Source organism: Dromiciops gliroides, chromosome 5, assembly GCF_019393635.1.
Source record: "Dromiciops gliroides isolate mDroGli1 chromosome 5, mDroGli1.pri, whole genome shotgun sequence".
NCBI lineage: Eukaryota > Metazoa > Chordata > Mammalia > Microbiotheria > Microbiotheriidae > Dromiciops > Dromiciops gliroides.
The window spans coordinates 66,149,612-66,173,545 of NC_057865.1; the positions used below are offsets into that span (position 1 = coordinate 66,149,612).

Below are 23,934 nucleotides of genomic sequence, written 5' to 3' on the forward strand. Positions count from 1 at the left end.
AGGGGGGAGGGAGGGGAGGGAGGGAGAAAAATCTGAAATTGTAAAGCTTGTATAAACAAAAGTTGAGAACTATCTTTACATGTAACGGAAAAAATAAAATACCTTATATGTTAAAAAAAAAACAAAACACGGATTGTAAGAACTAAAAAAGGAAATATATGTTAAGCCCTTTACAAACTTTAAAGCCCTCTACATAAATGCTAGTTATTATTATTGTCATTGTTACTATTATTATTCATAGAATACTCTAAGAATACATTCCAAGTGCTTAAGCAATTTATAATCTAGTTGGAGGCAGAAAAAAAGGGGCAAAATACTTATTGACTAATGTAATCAATAGGGCCTAGCAGTGCCAAATATCAAACTATACCACAAACAAATAGTTCTCCAAACAGTTTGGTAATGGTAAAAACAAATAAATAAAGGGATCAATCAGTTGAACTGATTAAATATACAACATAAGTAAATATATGGAATACTCTTTTATTTGTTGAGCATAAAGACCTTAATTATCAGGATAAGAACTCATTGGACAAAAAACTGGGAAAACTGAACAGCAGTGAGGACGAAATTCAATTTAGATCAATACTTCACACTTCATACAAAGATAACCTCCAAATAGGTATATGAGCTATATGGTAAGTCATATCATAAACTAATTAAAGAAACATGGGAAAAAATTACCTAGCAAATCTATGGACACAATAAAGTTCATGACCAAACAAGGAATAAAGAAAGTATCAATGTGGCGAAGGTGACAAAAAAAGAAAATATTAATGTTAGAGGGGCTGTGAAAGCAAATCAATGAACTACTGGTGGACCTGTGAATGGGTACAACTAATCTGGAAATCAATGTGGAACTACACACAAAATTATACTATACTGTTGTCCTTTGGCCAGCTATACCACTGCTAGGCTTTTTCTTCAAGAAGATCAAAGAAGGGGCAGCTAGGTGGCAGAGTGGATAAAGTACTGGCCCTGGATTCAGGAGTACTTGAGTTCAAATCTGGCCTCAGATACTTAACACTTACTAGCTATGTGACCCTGGGCAAGTCACTTAACCCCAACTGCCTCACCAAAAAAAAAATTTTTTATAAGTTAAAAAAAAAAATTTGGCCTCAGAAACTTGACACTTGCTAGCTATGTGACCTGGGCAAGTCACTTAACCCTCATTGGCCCACCAAAAAAAAAATCAAAGAAAGAGGAAAATATATAGACAAAAATATTTCTATATGCACAAAAATATTTCTAGCAGCTGTTTTTCTAGTGTCAAAAAACTAGAAACTAAGGGGATGCTCATCAATTGAGGATAGTCAACTAAGCTAAATGTGATAGAGCATTATTCTATGAAAAAAAGAAATACAAGATTTTTAAGAGACATGGAAAGACATATGAATTGATGTGAAATTAAGGAAGGAAAAACAGTATCATGAAGATAAACAATTTTGAGAAGTTTCACAAATTGATGAATAATGAAATGAGCAGAACCAGGAGAACAGTTTATACAATATCAACAATGTAAAAACAAGTAACTGATCAATATAATGACTATTCAAAACTTCAGAGGACCAATAGTGAAACATGTTATCAATTTCAGAGGTGACAGATATAAGGTGCAGAATGAGAAACATATATAGTTTAGTATACAGCCAATAAAGGAACATGTTTTGCTTGACTATGCAGATTTGTTATAAGAAAGTTGTTTTTTCTCCATAGTGGGATGGGATGTGATAGAGAAAAAAAACATAGATTTCTATTCTTTTTTTTTTAATTCAAAGGTAGAAGGTGCTACAGATGTGGAATGTTGCATGCACTTTTGGTTGAGGTCGCTATTATTAGTTCTACTTAAATTTTTTTTCCCAGGGCAATGAGAGTTAAGTGACTTGCCCAGGATCACACAGCTAGTAAGTGCCAAGTGTCTGAGGCCACATTTGAACTCAGGTCCACTTGAATCCAGAGCCGATGCTTTATCCATTATACCACCTAATTGCCCCCAGTTCTACTTTTTAATAAAAGTCCTCTCAATAAGTAGCAGTAATCTGTAAATGGGTATAATAATTTTTAAAAATCAAAAAATTTTTCTTAAATATGCATGTCAGTGCTCAATTTCAAATGGAGCCCTTAAAATTCTAGTATGAAGCAATTAATTATAAAGTACTCTGAAGAAAGAGAAAAAGGAAGCAAAAAATGCAAGGATTTCAGATCTGAACTTCACAAAATGAGAAGCTAGTTGATTCTAGCCACATAAAGTTAGAGGAATACATCTATAATTTCTATATTCACATCTTACTATATTTAGCAGATATTGATTGTTGTCTCAGCATAAATATGTACCAAAAAAGTGTACCATCCTGCCAAAAAGTCAGTGGTTCTTTACCAAAAGCAGTCATAATAACCCCCCAAAAAAATTCCAAACAAAAAATACAAATCCTGGAAATTAACAAACGAATGAGAAAGCTGAAGATCCAGGCCAAAGCCACAAGTGAGTCTTCTCTATTATTAGCTGATGGGAAATTCCCACCACACAAATCACTGTAATTATCAAATTTAGGGGAGAAAAATGCAAATGACTTTTTAAAACTATGCTGGTTGCCATATAAAAACATGCCAGTACTGATGTAGTATTTTTAAAGCCTAGAAGAACGAGCAAAGAATAGACACCTACCTTGTAGTTTCAGTGCATGCCTAGTAGAAAAGCATATCATGGTTATGACCTGTTATGCCATCACTGCTCATCTTCTACCACTTTCTCACCATTTTCTTCACTGTAATGGGACTAACCCTATTTCCTCCTCTGTTGTTTTCAGTCATTTTAGTCAAGTCCAACTCTTTGTGACCCCCATTTGGGGTTTTCTTGGCAAAGATACTGGAGTAATTTGTTATTTCCTTTTCCAGCTCATTTTACAGATAAGGAAACTTAAGCAAACAGGGTAAAGTGACTTGCCCAAGGCCACACAGCTAGTAAATATCTGAGGCCAGATTTGAACTTATGAAGATACGTCTTCCTGACTCCAAACCAGACACTCTAAACCACTGCACCAACTAGCTGCCTTATTTCTTCCTCTGCCTCAAACCAAATATTTACACTGGGGTAGACACTATGGTGAAAACAAAGAAACATAAAATTCAGACTTCTTAAGGGTCTCTTAAGGTTCTAAAAACTTAATTAGGATAATAAAATATTAAAAAAGAAAACTATAAATATATGGTATTAACAAACAAATACCAAATGAATAATACAGAAAATGTTACAGGAGTCTAAGGAAGAGGTCATCAAAGAAAACTTCATGGAGAAATTGGAATTTGAGCTATAACTAGAAAGATAAATAACATTTGCATATGTGGAAGGCTATAGCAAACAAAAGCATTATTGAAAGGGAGAACAGAATGAGCCAAAATAGAGGAGAAAATTTGAGGTTATGTTCAGGAGAACAATCTACTTTGGGTGAAGATTTCATATAAAGGACTAACGGGAAATAAGTTTGGAACAATAGGTTGAAGCCATATTGAACTCAGGAAGACCTGAGTTCAAATCCAGCCTCACTTACTAGCTGTGTAACTCTGGGCAAGTCACTTAACTCTCATTGCCCTACACACACCCCCAAAATTAAAATGTAACTGAGAAAAATTAAACAAAATAATTAAAAATACAACAGAATAAATAATGTCAATACATTGTTTTCTACATTAACATGGGGCCCACAAACATCCTTATATATGATTTAGTAGTATTCATTTCTATTTGAGTTTGACACCAAAACTGTAGAAGGCATTCACAGATTGGGTGGTAGGTTAGAAGAGATAATTGCCAAGGTTGAATCTAACATTAAAATGTTAGGTTTATTTCCTCCATCACTTTCTCAAAGCTGTTTTTTTTTTCCTCCCAAAAAGAGAAATCCAGAAAGTAAAGAAATCTTAGAGCTGATTTAGTTCCATTCACTATTTAATGACTGAATGAAAATGTATTTATTAAGTGCTTACTATGGGTCAAGCACTGTGCTAAGCACTCAGGAAAGAAAAAAAGTGAGACAGTCCCTGTTCTTGAGGAATATACAAAATATACATTATGCATACAAAATATACACATATAACAATTATACAAAAGAAAGTTCATCTTCAGGATAGATCGAAAGGTCTAGAGGTCTTAAAGGTTTAGCAGTGGAGCAGATGGCAATACCCAAGGTCTTAAGTTACATAAATGTATGGCTGTGAGAGTTGGACTATACAGAAAACTGAGCAGTATAGAATCAAAGCTTTTGAAATGTGGAGCTGCAAAAGACTTTTGAGAGTTCCTTAAGCAGCAAGGAGATCAAATCAGTCAGTTCTTAAAGAAATTAATTCAAGCTATTCACTGAAAGGTCAAATACTGAAACTGAATTGAGAAGATGGGACTCATTTGAAAAGACCCTGAAGTTGGGAAAGATTGAAGGCAAAATGAAGAGGGAATGGCAGAGGATGAGATGGATAGTGTCATGAAAACAACAAACATGAACTTGGACAGACTTCAAGAAATAGTGGAGGATAAAAGGGCCTCATCCACAGTATTCTGAAGAGTTGGAGACGAATGAACTACAACCCTGTATGACTCTTTTTAGGTCCTCCCATAAATTCACCATGGAGTATCACCTAATGTGCTGGGGGGTGGGGGTCCTTCTTCACTTTCTTGAAGTTTCCCTCATTCCTGCCACATTATCATACCATTGTTTTTACTCTCACTTCACTGATGACATCTTCTACTACAGTTGTTCTTCAAAATTTTTTTATATTGTGTTATATGTGATGAAATAATGAGATTTAGCAGATACTCAAAGACCCACCTGGAGATTAATCTAGACTGATTGAATCAAGTGAGAGTGATTAGCTGCTGATTAGCCTACTTCAAGTTAACTGGATTGTAATCACACCTTGAGAACACCTTCAGAACCAACGGATTTGGATGATGCCAACCAATCAGCTTGAAGCAGTGTGTAAGGACGCCTCTGTTCCAGACCTATAAAAAGCTTCCACAATCAGTTTGCTAGAGAGAGAGTTCATGATTGAAGCAGGCTTGTGGCAGAGGATTTGAGGAAGAACGAGACCAGGCTGGAACTCTAGGCTAAATAGGCTTTTTTCTTAACTTTCTGAACTCCATGGGAATATCTGTATGCTTTAATGTTTAATGCCCAAGGACTGGTGCTAAAGCTTCTAATTTAAGGCGACCACAATTTAGATTTTAAACATCACATATACTCACCTCATACCCACTATGAATCTCCATTACCCTAGGTAATACTCATTTTTAAATGCTTTGGAATCTGTAATGTTCAGTGACACAGCAACAACAATAAAATATTATTACTAAAAAGAGGGGTCTTTTTTTTAAGAGAACATTACATTTTATTATTTTTTTTGTAGTAAACATTTTTATTTATAGTTGAGTTCCAAATTTTATCCCTCCTGTCCCTCCTCTCCCCCATCCCTGAGGCAGAAAGCAATCAGATATCAGTTATACAAGTGCAGTTATGTAAAACATTACCATATTTATCATTTTATACAAGGAAACCTGAATAAAAGAAAAAAATGAAAGAAAGTAAAAAATAGCATGCTTCAGGTCTGTGTTCAATCAATATCAATTCTTTCTTTGGAGGACGATAACATGCTTCATCATTAGTCCTTTGGGATTGTCTTGGATCATTGTATTGCTGAGAATAGTTAAGTCATTCACAATTCTTCATGAAACAATATTGCTGTCTCTGTGCACAACGTTCTCTTGGTTCTGCTGACTTCACTATATATCAGTTCATACAAGTCTTTTCAAGGCCTTTCTGAAATCATCCTGCTTGTCATTTCTTATAGCACAATAATATACCATTATCATCATATACCACAGCTTGTTTAGCCATTCCCCAAGTGATTGATGGGCATTCCTTTGATTTCCAATTCTTAGCTACCACAAAAAAAGCTGCTATAAATATTTTTGTACAAATAGGTATTTTTCTAAAAAGAGGGGTCATTTTTAAAGGAAATTTGATATTACTGAAAGAACTTTACAGTTTCTCAAAGGTAATACACCTTGCTTTCTTATTCAATTATGGGCCCAAGTCACTATCTATTTGCAATGTCAGCAATATACAGTATATACTGATGGGCAAAAGCTACAGTTGGTCCATCTAATTTCATATCACAGCTAATTAAGAAATAAAGAGTCTTGGGGGCAGCTAGGTGGTGTAGTGAATAGAGCACTGGCCCTGGATTCAGTAGGACCTGAGTTCAAATCCGACCTCAGACACTTGACACTTACTAGCTGTGTGACCCTGAGCAAGTCACTTAACCCCAATTGCCTCAGCAAAAAAAAAAAAAAAAAAGAAAAAGAAAGAAAGAGTCTTAAACTCCAAGCTAAGGACTTTGGACTTTATTTTTAAGTAATAGGGAACAACTGAAAGTTTCTAAGCATGAGAGTATGATTAAAAACGTTCATTGAGAAGCTAATTTTGGTGGGATAGATTGGAGGGGAGGGTGTGAAGCAAGTGGTTGAAGATACTGTGATATTTCAATAAAGATGTAATAGACTAAATGGGTATCAGATATAATGGAGATGTCTTACAGAGGAGAAATATTCAAGAATTATTGTTGAAGTAGAATTTAAATTATTTATAATGATGGCACCTACCATTCTTTCAAATACAGATTTGAAACAAATTGATTCTTTTCCCATAATCACCTACCCACTTCCATCCACTGTTCTGTCAATTGCTATTGATCATGCTACCACATCTTTGACACCACTCTTCTCCCCACTAACCCTAACACCCGTTTCCTCTATTATCCAATATTTTATTTTATACATTTTAGTATATCTCAGAGTAGGTCCATAGGCTTGACTAGACTACCAAAAGGGTCCAATGATAGAAAAATTGAGAATCTCTGTCTAGATTGATGATAATAACCTGTACCAGTATTGCTGAAGAGAGGTAGTGAGAAATGATGAGAGAGATTTGAGAGATGAGGTTAGGGTAGTACTACCCAAGCTTTTGCCCTTCTGCAGAAACATTAGGAAACATTTGTATACTGATGTAATTGATACCAAATTATAATTTTTTTCATCATAGGAAACCTACAAAAGTAGGAAAACATAACGTATAATCACAAAACCCATACCTAAAGGTCAACTCTGTCTTTTGTAATCAGAATTCTGTCCCATTATTAAAGAAGTAAAATAAATTTTAACTCCTCTATATCATAAAACAAGTCTGGAGCAAGACCAGTCAGTAGTCAAGTCAAGAAACATTTGTTAAGCATTTCTTACGTGCCAGGTACTGTGCTGTGCCAAAGGGAGGGGGGATGTTAAATATAAGCAAAAAGAAAGCCCATCCCCTTACATTCCAATGGGGTAAGACAATACATAAAATGGAGGGGAGGAGTGTTGTGAAGGCTACTGAAGCACAGTGGCAAAATCCAGAGAATTAAGTGTGGCTGATCTGGGTCATTCCTCAAAAATGGAGGTTATGAGAGAAACTCATCAATGGGAGTGGTAATAGGGATCCACTTTAATAATTGCCTAAGTTATTTTTAAGTAGTAAGACTGCATACCCAATTATAAGAATGAATTCCTTACTTATATAAGGAGATATAAAACTGTCATTCATTACAAACTTGCATTGTGATTCAATTAAACAATCAAAGTGTTTGAAAAATGCAATGGAATTTGCTTATCCATTACTGTACTAAATCAAAATGTGAATGAAGGGAATAGCAAAAGGACGGGGAATTTCAATAGAGAGCTAACTCCTAAGATCAAATGTTTTTGAGATAATACGAAAAAAAAAATTATAATACTCAATTCCTGCAAAATCCTTGCCTGACCCAGAGGACTTTCAATAGAATAGCTATCCAAATTGAAAGGAAAAGAATACCCACAAATATACCAAGAACAGAAAAGTGGCATACAACATTAAAAAAAAACCCCAACAAATAACAGTGCAGATATTGTTAGATTAAGTGCCAAAAACATAACATTAAAGTGTGTGTGTGTGTGTGTATGTATGTATGTATGTAGTGGGATGTGAAGTTATTAACTTTCCATTCTGAAATAGTTACCTCAATTGTTTAGCACAAGGACTAAGATCTACATATACTACTGAGCACGAGGCAGACAAAAAGCCTAGCCAATATTAATTCCACCCAGCTAAATACATGTCATTATTCACGAGGGCAAGACAGGAAGCAGATGGCTCAGAATAAGTCATCATCACTTTTTAAAAATATGTAAACAATAGTGACAATGGGTCAGTGATATTTATCTATGAACAGCATACACAAATTCAGAATTCATTTTTAAAGACAATTTTCAACGTAGGTTTATCTTACTAAGAGCAAGTAAAAGTTATATTAAAGATTAATATAAAGCTAGTATTACTTAACTAAAATTTAACACTTGGTCGACTACTGATCTCTTCCATGTAAAAAGAAAGCTACTAAATTATATTATTTAAAAAAAACCAAACCAAACCCATAACCTGCCAAATTTAGAGGACAAGATAAAAACTTTCCCAATTCTAATATATTTTTTATTTCCTTAAACATGTGAATGTAAATTATAAAAACTTACAAGCTAAAAGTATTTTGGTCGACAAACCTATCTTCAGTTTTTTGGTTGTTTTTTTTAACAAATCTAATAGTTTAATGTTTATCTCATGTTATACAAGCTAATGTTTATATAAATATATTCTTTATTACAGTTATTAATTACAATAGGAAAGATTCACATACCTGTGTCACTTCCAGATCCTGCTGATAAAGCAGGCATGATTTATTCCGCAGTTTTTACGAAAATGATGAAACTCTTTCCACTTGCAAGGAAGCAGTTAATTTCTGTTAAATTGCTTGTGGCTATGTTGTCTAAAAATAATCTTCCAATTTGTTAGCCTTTCCTAGAAGGGACAGAAACAGATTTTGTAAAATTTAAAGAGTATTGTTAAACTATAAAATCATGTAGTAAAAATTCTTTTTTTCAAATTAAAAGAATGAAGAATTCATGAGAAATGCACTCCTAGTGACAACATTCAATTGAGACATTTTTTATTTGACATTAAATTTTCAATTTTGAAAACAAAACATTTAAGCTCTCTGAGAGAGAGACAGAGAGATTGATTTTAAGTATTTTTCTGCAAGGGAAAGGCAGAAGGCAGTTATGAGTTCAGGTGACATTTTGGGGTGCGGGACACTACAGGGAGGAGCAGGGGAAAAAATGAAAGACTTGAATGAATTCTTTGACCAAATGTTAAAATGACATTGTAAAAAATTGTTCCCTTCAGTTACCATGAATTCCAAAAGTCTCATTTCTAGAAGTAGAAGAGATAGACAATATAGTCAGTGGCTCATATTTATTTTTAATAAATGAGTACCCTTTTAATGTAACTAATAAGCTATTAAGTTGAAAATTTGTTTTTAGTCTATTGATATACCCTCCCTTAATATTTAAAACATGTAAAATAAGTAGATTAAATTAAAAATTTTATTCTTAAAGTAACCTAGAAAACCATTTATACAAACTGTCCTAAAAGTCTTAGTACTGGCTTAAAACTGCATTACAACTTTTGGGACACCCTATATTATAAATTTCATTTTTATCCTTTACATATCCACCACAAAAGTAGCTAAGATATATTTATTTTTAAATTATGACATACTTCCAAAAGTTTTCACATAATAAGAAAGTAAAAGGAAGTTTTAAAGATTCCAAATTAAGATCGACACCGACCTAACACTTAAGAGTTACCAGGTAATTCAAGTAAGATCAAGTTAGATCACTGTGTTGGAATAATGGCAAACACAAAACTTTTTCTATTTATAAAAAAAAGCAGACAGGCAAGAGGTGTGTGTACGTGTGTCTCTTTGTGTGTGTTTGTTTGTATACATATACACTTAAATAGTCTTGGCATATTCATCACAATATCCAAATTAGTTTCTGTTCTATCGGTAGTTCATGTTAAAAGTTTATTTTCAATAGAAGTTTATATTAGTAAAAGCAGGTAAAAACTTTTACAAAAAAAATTAATACAAATGTAGAAAACATTTTAGCACCTGGCCCATTACTGTATTCTTCAATACTTCTGAGTTAATTATATTACCAAATTTAGAGAACAAGGTAAAAACTTTCCCAATTTTAAGTTTCTAAATTTAGCTCTATTGAGAAATGGGGAGAGAAAGGGAGAAAAAAGTATCGATTAAATGTTTTTCAAAGTGAAAAATTAGTTTAGCAAAATCTACTGTGGAATAAATTGTCAAATAACTGCATTAATTTTAATTTTATTTTATCACATTACAAAAACTGGTGTTATAAGCAGAAAATAGAGTAAAATGGGCCCAGGGAGAAGTGGTTTGTAGAACATGAGCTTCATGAACTTTAAACACCCTTTTTTTTAAATGAGAAGAAACAGCAAAACAGACTTTATTAAATGGTTGCTTTTAACATGTTCTCCAGGTTAATTTAAAAGAACACTACTATCGTCATACCACAGTTAATTGCATTTACATACAAATATAAAATGACAGTCCATATCAAGAAGGATTATTTTAGAATTAAGAGTCCAGTAGAGTTAAGATCCAAAGGTATGTAATACGTTGGAGAAAGAGATAAGAGTTTTTTGTAGTGGGGTTTTAATTTTTAAAAAGATAAAGTGCACTAATTCAGAAAGACAAACAGCCAATCTCCATTTGGTGAACAGTTTCACTATCAACTTCTACTCATCTCTTCTCAAGTTCAAGAACTTATATTAGTCACAAACATGATACCTTCCTTTTATACAGAGACGTACGGTTTTATCCAATGAAATAAAAAGATCTGATGGAAGCAGCTTTTTCCAAAAAACATTTTATTGTATTATAATAACTAATTAAGAGGGTATGTTTCAATGTGAAAATTTTCTGAGTCGCAGTTTGGCTGACCTATATGAACTCCATATATTAAAAAGTCTAGATGTCATTCCTTTTTTTAATTTCAAAGTAACATACTCGATATTAAAATTTTCAAACAGTCTTATTATTTGAGAAACATACATAAAGCATAGTTATTCCCCCCAGAATCTGCATATACATTAATGAAAAAGAAATGGCCTGATGAAATCCTTAATGAGCAAAATTCTTAATATTTAGCTGGTAAAAAAAAAAAAGGAAAGGGGGAGGTAATCTGCAAATTATGCTACATTTTTGCAGTGATTATGCTATTTTCTTTGGCCAAATTTATTGAAAATGCTTTGGAATTTGTCAGAATCCAGCCATAAGTATTACTGACTGCTGTATGGAATCGATTTGCTGAAACACAGAAATACCAGCTGTTACAGTACGTCCTGAGAGGGATTACCAAATATTCTTAAATTGAAGTTCAATCCATCTTTCCATAAAAAGTAGACTCAAATGCCAGGAATGTAACAGCAGTATCAAGTGCACCTGAGGCATTTACAATACCCAATAGGACTGTTAGAATCAGCCTTTAAAAAGGCTTATTTTTGAAATTTCATTATTCCAGTTGTACCTTGCTTCTATATATCACACTGTATCAGATTTTTCTGGCATCTGTCATTTGGAAACAGTGAAATATGTGAAGGTCTACGATTTGATGTTGAATTTCCACAAGGCCCCTAGTAACCTCCCAGGCTCCTGTAGTATTTCTGACATCTAGTGGTCAAACAGAGGAGACACATGTATTTTGTCACTTCAAAAAAAAAAACAAACCCAACTGATTAAATTCCCACATCAAAACCTCATCACTTTATACTCAAACAAAAACAAAAATTCTATAATGTTTTATATAATTTACCTGAGAAAACCAAGTGCCAACAATAGCTAAACAGTGGTTTCATTTTCTTCATCTAGATTTTAAAGCATGCACTTAGTTCAAACCACTAAGACTTTTTACTAAGCAATGTCCATTACAAACACAGAAATTTATCATTTAAACTGTCCAAAATTCTGAGGCAAGCTACTTACTGATTGTGAACAGCAGTCCAATTAAACAATAAAAATAGGGCATCAAAGTTTCAAAGTCTGGTAGGAGAGAAAAGTTAATTTGAAAATGCAATGTAGGGGTAGCTAAGTGGTACAGTGGATAGAGCACCAGCCCTGGAGTCAGGAGGAGCTGAGTTCAAATCCCACCTGACACACTTGAGACTTACTAGCTGTGTGACCCTGGGCAAGTCACTTAACCCCAATTGCCTCACCAAAAAAAAAAAAAAAAGAAAAGCAATGTATTTTATGTACATACATATCTGATGTTATATAAAACCAGAAAGCTTACATCCAATTAAACCATGTCAGCTGCTATAATCAATAGCATCTATGAATATCTGAATTAAAAACTTTTATTAAAAGGATAGTTTTCCACAAAACTATACTGGGTTTCAATAAGTAAAAAAGGGGTAAACTTTCTTAAAATAACACAATGTTTACTGCACTCCATCAATCAAAATAAATCTATGAAATCAAGAAATACTGGCATCAAGAAATACTTTGTGGCAAAATTCAGCTCCCAAAGTGTTTAAAAAAAAACCAACCTAGCATTTTAAGGAGATACAAATTTTCTAATCATGAACAGCTGTCTTTTATGTCACAAAATTCAAAGGTAGAAATTCCCACAATTTATCGCCAAATTCATATTTGTTGAGCATTAATAATGTTTGCTGGATACATTGTCAAAAGATATGAACGCAGTTTTCAAAAGAAATCCAAGCTATCGTCAATCGCATGTAAAAGTGCTCTAAATCATTAATGACTGAGAAATGTAAATTAAAACACCTTTCAAGTTCCACCTCACACCCATCAGACTGGCAAAGCAGATCAAAGGGGAAAATGACAGATACTGAAGGGGCTATGTTGTTGATGAGGTTGTCAATTGGTCCGGTCATTCTGAAAAACAATCTGAAACTGCATGAACTGGGAATACCCTTTTGCCCACCTATAGTACTACTAGGCCTATTCCCCGAAGAAATCAAAGAAAGAAGAAAAGGACCTATATGTACACAAAAATTTACAGTAGCTTATTTCACAGTAGTCAAAAATTTGGGAACTAAGCAAGTGTCCTCATAATGGGGAATGGTTAAACAAATCGTGGTATATAATTGTAATGATTATTGCTCCAAAAGAATTAAATAGACAATTTTAGAAGAAACCGAGGTCTCTATGAACTCATGCAAAGCATTAAAGAGGTGAAAAAAAACTCTGAAAGACTTTAAACACTAATCAATGCAATGATAAACCTCAAATCCCACAGAATAAAGATGAAATATGCCACTGATTGAAATCACAAGATTTTTCCATATATTCCTTAATTCTTCACCATGAAACCACACATCACATTAGATTTCAGTGTACCTCTAATAAACAGACCATTCTTCTAACTCTAGTCTTAATTAGAACCCATATGTTTTTCATGAGGTTTAAGCCAGGTGATTTTCCAAGACACTGCAGGAAATTCATTTTTATTCCTTAGATAAATTTCTTAACCTTTCATGAAATGTGATATGGTACAAAGTCATGTTGCAGTATCTAAATTCACTTAGGAATTTCTGTAAATACTCTTAGTTGTCTGACAACTACATCTGTATCTCCCTTTGCTGGATCTTCATCCAGAAAATACCTGTTAACTGTGAGTATCCCTCAAGGCTCTGTCTTGAGCCTTTTTTTCTTCTCCCTTTAAACTTTTTTGTTTAACAACTTGCTCAGCTCTCATGGGTTTAAGCATCATGCAGATGATTATCATACCTATTTGTACAAACCTAACTTATCTCCTGGCTTCTAATCTCCCATCTTCAACGGCCTATCCTGTGAAACTGGGAACATCCCATCCACATGCACACACATCTCCAAGCTAATTGGCTGGAAGTTTTGATAGACAGTACTCAGGAGCAGCCATCACTTCCTGACGCCAAGGAACTGACTCTCAGGGAGTCACATGGCTCGCCCTCAGAGGCCTTCTCCTCATGGCAGAGCTTTCCTACAGTAATTCTCCAGCAGGTGGCCTTACTCCAATTGTTACAATGCACATGTATAATCTTTATCAGGTTGCTTACAGTCTCAGGGAGGAATAGAATTCGGATTTCAAAGCATTTAATGTTAAAAACTGTTTTTACATGTAATAGGGGGAATAAAATATTTTTTTAATGTTGTATGGATTGACTGAAATATTGCTAAATAATATACATAGCATTTTCCCTGCTTACAAAGTTCAAAGATGTCATAGTTTCATCTTATTTCTCATGAGGTAGGAAGATGGCTAAAGGGATTTCTAGCAATGTACACTAATCCTTTCAAGTATTATAAAGTAATTGATTTGATTTATAAATTTATAAATCCTGAAGTATATTATCAGATATTCTCTTTAAAATCAAATAGCAGATTCCCTAAAATTGAGCAGGAGCATAAATGAGCTACTACTAAGATGCAACATTTTCTCACTGTTCATTTAACCAAACTGAAAAAGTTATATGCCCTGATGTGAGGGAAAACAATCCTCTTCTCAGTAATTCTCAGGAACTCAGCAGCAATGTGACAAAGGCTCTTTTATTTCCTTCTCCTGAGAAGGAGGCACCCTAGTGTGCAGCTAGTGGATGCAAAGGAAGGAGGCTCGCAGGCCCTGTTTTAAACCCGTCCCTAATGCGAATGGACCCTCCCCTTTTTCATCATTGGTCCAATTACTCGAGGGTTACAATCTACGTGCACAAACTAGCTAATCAGAACATAGTATTCCCATCCCTCTTCCTTATATGGGCATAACTCAGGAGTGGACTTTATTCTTCCTTATATAGACACAACTCAGGAGTGGACCTTATTGAGACCAGGGCTCTTTGAACCGTGTGATTTTGTTAGCCAGAGGGGAAGGAGGGGATCTGAGACCTTTGTCCTAAAAACAGGTCAGGAGGAGTATGATTGAATGTTATATCCTCATTGAGAGGAGACAATTTCCCATTTTCTCACACCTGAAATAACATACCTTCTAATGGAAGAGGCAGGGTGGAGGAAACCTTCATTTTTCTGTATTCAGTTTGAGGAAAGAATGACAAAAATACAGTTGATGTGAGAAAAATTTAAAATAAGATTAAGAAAACCCATTCTCTAAAATATTCCTTATGTGGATATCCTTAAAGGGAAATATGCTCAACCAACATTAACAGTGTATCCAATTTTAATGTTAGAAGTTGATGGACCTGTCAAATGTATTTTTAAAGGACAAGAATAAAGAGAAAGTAGCAGAAAGTGGTGAACAGCCAGGAATCAATGAGAGAAAGAGAGAGAGAGAGAGAGACAGAGAGAGAGAGAGAGAGACAGAGAGAGAGAGCAAACAAAAGAGAGAGAACTTCAGGTTATTAACCTTCTACTAATGAATTTATCCAAACATAGATAGGTTGGTCTCCAGAAAGCAGACGCAGTTTGTTGCAGGATCCACACAGACACTTATTGGTGCAGTCTTAAAAGAACCATTCACAAAACAAGGAGTTACTTGAACAGGATGGTAGAGGAGTAAGAAGGGTCAAAGGGTATCAAATAATCATTGTTCTAAAAATCATCTATAAAAAATAATTTAATTCTTGGTATTCTCAACACATGTTCTACAACCAATTGACAGTGTTGGAAGAACTAAACTACATCTATGACACGTGACTAAATTAGGATATTAGGATAAATTAGGACATTGGGATAATGCAGAAGTTTTTCCTGTGAGAAGCAAAACCAAAGGTGACCAGATAACAGAACAGACATATCGAGGAATTAAGGGACTCTTAAAATTTAGCCCTACTAACTAGATATCAGGATGGACATACCTAAAAAGGGGAGGGGGCAGCTAGGTGGCACAGTGGATAGAGCACAGGCCCTGGATTCAGGAGGACCTGAGTTCAAATCCGATCTCAGACACTTAACACTTACTAGCTGTGTGACCCTGGGCAAGTCACTTAACCCCAACTGTCTCCCCCCCAAAAAAAACAAAAACAAGAAGTAAGGGGAGACAGAATTCTATAGCAGGAAAGTCAATCAGGCGTGGTTACTACCTGAGTTAAGAGACAGAGATAACTCCAGAGGGACTTTCATTCCAAAAGAAAAATCCTGCTGACTCTCAGGAATCTTTCCCCACCCCACCCCAAAAAGGAACTTTTCATTTTCACGTGGTCACCCCACCTATCCTCTATAAAAGCTTTTGCCTTCCTTAGGTTCTGGGAGAAAAATGTTTCTAAACCATCCCCTCTCCTTGAGGCTGTCTTCAACTTCCCACTCATTTTCTCTAGCACCCAGTAAAGGACCATTTTAATTCTAACTGGACTGAGTGCTAGAGTGCAATTCTTTGTTCTTTTTATTTTTCTGAGGCAATGAGGGTTCAGTGACTTGCCCAGGGTCACACCGCTAGTAAGTATCAAGTGTCTGAGGCCAAATTTGAACTCAGGTCCTCCTGAATCCAGGGCTGGTGCTTTATCCACTGTGCCACCTAGCTGCCCCTCAGACACTTGCATGGGTAGAAAGAAACGAAGCATGAAGACCAAATAAAAAGCTATTGCAGGGGCAGCTAGGTGGCGCAGTGGATAAAGCACCGGACCTGAATTCAGGAGTTCCTGAGTTCAAATCCAGCCTCAGACACTTGACACTTACTAGCTGTGTGACCCTGGGCAAGTCACTTAACCCCCATTGCCCCGCAAAAAAAAAAAAAAAACAAAAAAAGCTATTGCAGTAGTTCAGGCTGGAGGTGATGCAGGAAAGATGTTGTGGGAGAGAACTGGGCAGTCATGGGATTGAAGGTCATGGTGTGTACCTCCAGCTTAATTTAAAATTCTACATAAAACATTTTATTAATTTATTCATTAAGTATTTACAGTAATTACAATAACTTTAGCCCCCTCAATTATAATCATTATATAGAAATTTTTATTCTACATATAATTATGATAACTGAATATAAAATTATAAAAATAATTACAAAATAATTATGAATATTTATATGGGACATTCTGTAAGAAATAAAAAGTAATTCAGCAAGATTTCATGTATTAAATCTTTATTTTACAAACTATGTTGAATATAAATAACATTTTAAATGAAATAAGTTGCAATTTAGAGAATGTTTAGCATACTATAATAATCATATATAAATTTTATTTCTTATCTGAACAAGTATTTGCAATATTTGGCTCAACACCAGACAAATAATAAGTCTGGTTCTGTATGAAGTTTAATTCTGTATTCTGATTTAAAACAAAAATAGAATGAAAATGCTTATTCACACAACTGTGTTAGAAATGGTAGAAAACTTTTACAAGCTCTCTTGCTGAGAAATGAAAATTCATCTTATTTTTAGCCTCCTAAATTGGTTACAATTTACAACCTTGATTGTTTACAATTAAAGAAAATGAATAAGAGTTAAGATAGATTTACTTTTCTACTGGCTAATGACAAGTACTGTATTAAATGAGAAATTTGATTACTCAGCATCTGTACTAGGGAAAAGAAAAAGGAAAAAACTCATGCACAGCACTTATTTGTAAAAAAGAGAGAGAGCCAGAGACAGATAGAGACAGAGATGAAAGGATGTCCTTTAGGGGCAGCTAGATGGCGCAGTGGATAGAGCACCGGCCCTAGAGTCAGGAGTACCTGAGTTCAAATCCGGCCTCAGACACTTAACACTTACTAGCTGTGTGACCCTGGGCAAGTCACTTAACCCCAATTGCCTCACTAAAAAAAAAAAGAAAAGAAAAGAAAAAAGAAAAAGAAAAAGAAAGGATGTCCTTTATAGGAGGCAGGAACCATAAGCGAGATCATGTGGTTTCCACTACTTGGAAACACTTCAGTTTAGATGTAGGCAAGTAGGCAAACTACAGTGGCACATGAAATGAAAGGAGGGCATGGATATATTCATTACACAATGATTCTATATTATAATAAAGTTGTAAAGAGATCACTCCAGTTACAGGCAAATGGTTTCAGGCTGCTTTTTGTCAATACTACGCTTAGTTCCAAATCTTGCCACATGTTGCCCATCCAGAAAAATAAAAATAAAAAATCAATTTCATACCTAGATTAGACAAGAGAGAAAAATCAAGAAACTCCTAACCTCTGAGGGGAAAAGCTAAGTACTTTGAGGTCAATGAAAATCTTCACTTAATACAAAATCTACCAAGTAGACATAATAAAACATTGAGAGTTATATTTTCAGACATGGCTAATGTGTTTATTCTATTTAACTGTCATAAGGGAGGTTTGGTGGTTGTTGTTTTTTAACATGGGGGAGTCTTGGAGAGACAAGGAGAATATCCATAGGGATGCCACCCCCCCAAAAAAAGTAATTCAACAAATTAAAGAAGGTCCTTATTTTTTAAAAAACAGGAATTTCAGGAGACACAAACAAGCAAGATAACTTTTAAATGACGCTAAATTTACAAATTTTTAAATGTTGAATTTATTATATTTTGATGCAAGTTATATATAATGGGATTATAAGCACTCAGATATTTTTCAGCACCATCTTTCTGTTCCATGAATGTAAATGCTCACATTTGATATTTGACAAATACAATTTTTAAAAAAATTTTAATTTTTAAAAAATGTGGCACTTTTTAAGGAGACATGTTAAGGCCATTATGATTCTTTCTAGCCTTATCCCCATTTCGATCTTTCCTAAATAGAATAAACATGCATTCTAATTAAACAAGTAGCTCTACTGAAAAACAAATTTAAAAGCTTCTTCACAACAACAACAATGGAAATGGAAAAAATAAGCATAAAACAACCAAAACTCCATGTTGCAAAATTATAATGAGCAAGCCTGGCCCCAAAGAAAAGATGACAAGATGCTCCCCCTTCTCCTTTGTAGAGGCTGGGGTGAACATGTAGAATACTACCTTTCAATGTTTTAACTGGATTTATTGAATGTTTTCTTCCCCTTTTTCTTTCCTTTGAAATAAATGGTTGACATGATACCTGGCATATAACAGGAACTTAATGTTGATTGATTGATTTAAATAATATCCTTGTTATGAGGGATGGCTTTCCAGGAGGGGGAGTAGGACATTTCCCAGGGGAAAATCTAGGGAATGTGAACATGAAAGATACGAACTAAAATTTATTTTAAAAAAACCACTCCATTTCATGAAATTGTTTTCTAATGATATCAAAATGTTTGGTCGCGATAATTGAAAAAAAAATTTAATGTATGCTATGGAGCAATACAAATGAAAGCTTTAAGTTTAAATCCCAATGTCATACTGAACCATGACAGAGCTACAAATGACTTGTTCTCTTCTAGGAAAGGAACACTAAGCACAAGGGAAAGGCTGTGGCTGAATACAAGGAGATTTTCTAGAAGCATAAAGTCAAAATTGATAGGGAAGAATGTATTTAAAGTAATTAACATCTATGCTATACCAGCCAGAGTATATTTTAGAACCATAAAATGAACATTAATAAGTTTTCAAAGGAAGTAATAATGACATAGAAAAAACAAAATGTGTTCATGAGACAAAAAGAATTAGAAAACAAGAGGACTGCAATAAGAATCTAGTTGACATTAGTGGACTCAGCACAGAATAAGAAAAGATAGTATGGAACATTGCCTTTGTATACTAAATTCACAGCGTCTTTGTATATAGTAGTTGTTTAATAAAATGGCCATTGAACTGAAATTGAACTAAGGGTTTCCACAGCCTGTTGTGGAATGACAAAGGAGCAAGGAATGCAATGGGTGAAGACAGAATGGAGATGAACTGGCTAACTGCAACAGGGTCAAGACTATGAAGAAAGCAAAGGCCCAGCATCTAATAGCCTAGACGAATATGAAAGAATAAAGGAACAAGAAGATCGGGAGGAGGGGGGTAGGTTTAAGGGGAATGAGGCAACAGATGGAGAGATGGAAGGAAAAGAGTTTATGACCAAAGAGGGGAATTTCAGTGTTCTATGTCATAGAAATGGCGTTTAGGGGTAATAATGGGGTCTCAATAATATATAATCATACCAATGTGAGGCAAACAGTAGAATGGAGGTCAAAGAACCAATATTATGAACTGGTAAGCTAGGGTATATAATATTGGTACTAATGTCTCCTTGAAGATAAGGATAAGAGTGTGGACTGAATCTGAAAGTAAGACTGAGCCAACTCGGGGCAGCTAGGTGGTGCAGTGGATAGAGCACTGGTCCTGGAGTCAGGAGTACCTGAGTTCAAATCCGGCCTCAGACACTTAACACTTACTAGCTGTGTGACCCTGGGCAAGTCACTTAACCCCAATTGCCTCACTAAAATTAAAAAAAAAAAAAGACTGAGCCAACTACTTGAGAAAGAAGGGGGATGACCTAGGGGCCAGCAGGAAGAAAAATGATTGATCTATGCATGGTAATACAGATGAATGGAGTAAATGGTAACGAAGGAGAAAAATTACTGGAAAATGGGGAAGGGGGATCCAGTGGTGGAAGTGAAGAGCAAGGAGTACATCAACCCCTCTAAACTTCTGAGACATGAGAAGAAACAGTTCTCACTAAAGATTGGGTCTTCCAGAGAAAGCCAGAAGGGGGGAAAAACAACACCACAGAACCAGAGGAATAAATAGAATGATTAAAATCACAAAAATGCAAACAAAATGCAAAGGCAGCTAAAGTCTGATTAATTGCAACTACATAGCTTGATCCTAGAACATAGATAATGAAACATACTTCCCTTCTCTCAGTAAAGATTCAAACTATTAACTGTGGTTTTTAAACATTTTTTGTTACAACACAATACTAAGTTGGGGGAGGGAATATATTGGGAAATTTATGTAATGTTTAAAAAAACTTTTAAAATAAAAACTCTTTCAAATGAAAAATAATTAAAATGCAAGTCAGGAAGCGATAGGGCCAAAATGTAGATCTCATAGACCCTCCTGCAAAGGGTCCATGAACTTAGACAGTAAGAAATTTATATCTTTATTTTAACTTATATTTAACTGACTTTTATTATTTCTTTCAATTATGACTATACAACAAACCACAGCAATTTAACAATACTCATTTATAATTTTCTCACCTATAAAATCACACATTTTCATACTGCACTATAGTTGATAAATATATTTATATAGCATTTATCTTGAGAATCCTCTAGTAATCAGTCCTCTTGCCTAAATTTTAAAAGTATTTTCTCAGTACTTAATGCATTAATAATCACATATCACTATATCTTCTCTCATAAATTTGTTTTTAAATATTTTGATAACAATATCATTTTTTCCTTTGTAATCTTATGTTTTTCTTTTATTCTATTAAAAACATTCTTCTGGGATAAGCAGTAACTATATGGATCTCTCCCCATGATTCCTCCAAATAGCTCCAAATAATGCCATAAGGAAAACATTCTTATGAGAAGGGATCCACAGGCTTCAATTTGCCAAAGGGCTGACAGACAAAAAAGGGTTAAGAACCCCATATACATACAAACTCGTTAATGAGATACCTGAGCATTAAAATAATTTGTAGCTGGTTTAAATAATAAAAGGAATAGAAAGTTGAAAATATATGTATTATTCTATTTGTAAATTTGGCACTAAGCAATACTTTTCAGGATCAGCAGAGGGTGCCATTGTTTTGTTAAACTAGAGAAAATGTTTCTTAAAAACCAAGAAAATGAAAGACATGAAAACGTTTACACTAATAAAAAATTCCTAATGTCTCTCTTTGTTGTTTTATACTTCATTATAAGGTATGATAGACGCGATATCCTAATATTACCCCCCCCCGCCCCCCAGCCCCATGCAAATTGTGCTTATTTTTCTTTAAATGGTATTGAGACCATCCTCAAGTTTTGGTTGTCTCAAGTCTTGAACTAAAGATTCAAGTTGTTGACATTACTTCCCAATCACCTAAGTAAAAAGCAACTACAAGAAGGTCCAGGAGTTCTTGAATGCTGGTTGGTGGATCATGATGAGAAATTTATGCAAGAATGTTTCACTCGCTGAATCAACTTTGAGATGTCCTTAATGCCTATACTTTTTAGACATTTTTCTTTTACTATGGCCAATCCTTTTGTTGACTACTGAATGATTTCCCAATGTCAGATTTGTTCCAATATTGAATTAAGGCCAAGCCCAGAACAGAAAACATGGCTCCCTAAGAGGGGCACAGGGAGAAATAAACTGGGAAATACAGATGCTACTGTATCTACTATTTATTTGTATCTACAAAACCACTGTACACAGTGGTTTTGAAATATACTTGAGACTCAATACATGAGAACCCATTAAACTTCTTCAATCATAAGCTATATAATACAAACATCAAAGTTTCTAAGCATGAAAGCCTCACTGGCTGTGCTATCCAAGTTTCACACTACTAAAAAATACAATATGGAAATACCAAGCAACATTTCGCTTGTCAAGTAGAAAACTTTAAGGTGCTTGTTTTAATTTAGAATCATAAATTTCTGTAAGATCTACTGACAGCCTACACCCCACAAAATTTCTAAGTAACTGAGATAAAGAAGTCCTGAAACTGAGCAAAACATCTCACCAAAATAAAATGAAACTAAAGATGACTTATTAAATGGCTTTTAACTAGGATCTATCATGGAATACATTTTGCATGAGGTAAGAGTCATATCAAACAAAGCATTCCAGGCAACAAAAATATCAAAGCTCTTAATATTGTTTCAAAGCAGATGGCTGAAAGGAGCATATCATAGAAGCCTAAGGAGGTGAAAGGATATGAACAGGCAGTTTTCTGATGAAGAAACCAAAGCTATCTATTGCCATGTGAAAAAAGTGCTCTAAATCACTATTAGAGAAATGCAAATTAAAACAATTCTGAGGCACCACCTCACACCTATCAGACTGACTAATATGAAACAAAAAATAATAAATGTTGGAGAAACTGTGGAGAAATTGAACACTAATGCATTGTTGGTGCAGTTGTGAACTGATCCAACCATTCTGGAGAGCAATTTGGAACTATGCCCAAAGGGCTACGGGGCTGTGCATACCCATTGACCCAGTAATACCAGTACTAGGTCTGTATCCCAAAGAGATCATAAAAAAGGGCAAAGGACCCATAAGTACAAGAAATATTTTAACAGCTCTCTTTGTGGTGGCAAAGAATTAGAAATCGAGGGGATGCCCATCAATTGGGGAATGGCTGAACAAGGTGTGGTACATGAATGTAATGGAATACTATTGTGCTATAAGAAATGATGAGCAGGCAGATTTCAGAAAAACCTGGAAAGACTTAAGTGGACTGATGCTGAGTGAAGTAAGAACCAGAACACTGTACACAGTAAACATTGTGCGATGATCAACTGTGACAGACTTAGCTCTTCTCAGCAATATAATGATCTAAGACAATTCCAAAGGACTCATGATAGAAAATGCTCTTCACGTCCAGAAAAAAGAATTGTGGAATCTGAATGCAGATTGAACCATACTGTTTCTACCTATTTTTTGGTTGTTTTTTTTTCTTTTGTTGTGATTCTTCTTTCATGACATGACTAATGCAGAAATATTTTTAATGTGATTGTACATATATAACCTATATCAGATTGCTTTCTGTCTTGGGAAGGGGGAGGGAAAGGACTGAGGGAGAAAAATTTGGAACTAAAAATCTTTTAAAAACAAATGTTGAAAACTATCTTCACACATAACAGGAAAACAATAAAATAGTTTTATGATTAAAAAAGAAAAAGCAGCGTAAGGAACAACAGGTCATCAAGTAACAAAGCCAAATTTATTTTCAAATAATATTTAATTAAATATATAACACAAACAACATTCAAAAAACACATGATATTCTATTATACTATTTCCATCACACTAGTGAAGCAAAATGGAAAATGTGATAATGGATTCTATATAACAAAAAACAGCCCCCAAATCATGTATTTCTAATAATAATAACTGAAACTTATATAGCACTTTAAAATTTACCAAAAAGCTTGACATAATGTCTTCTTTGAGCTTCCCAGTAGTA

At 34.5% G+C, this 23,934-nt stretch overlaps 1 protein-coding gene across 4 annotated transcripts in view; it reads right to left on the reverse strand.

Moving 5' to 3' along the window:
- Positions 1 to 23,934, reverse strand: part of MPP7 (MAGUK p55 scaffold protein 7) — a 229,527-nt gene that overhangs the window by 175,086 nt on the left and 30,507 nt on the right. For all 4 annotated transcript variants that reach the window (XM_043967389.1, XM_043967388.1, XM_043967387.1 and 1 more), the window contains exon 2: positions 8,749 to 8,909. In XM_043967389.1, coding sequence (XP_043823324.1) covers positions 8,749 to 8,785 — 37 coding nt within the window. In that variant the 5' untranslated portion in view covers positions 8,786 to 8,909. The remainder of the gene's footprint in view (positions 1 to 8,748; positions 8,910 to 23,934) is intronic.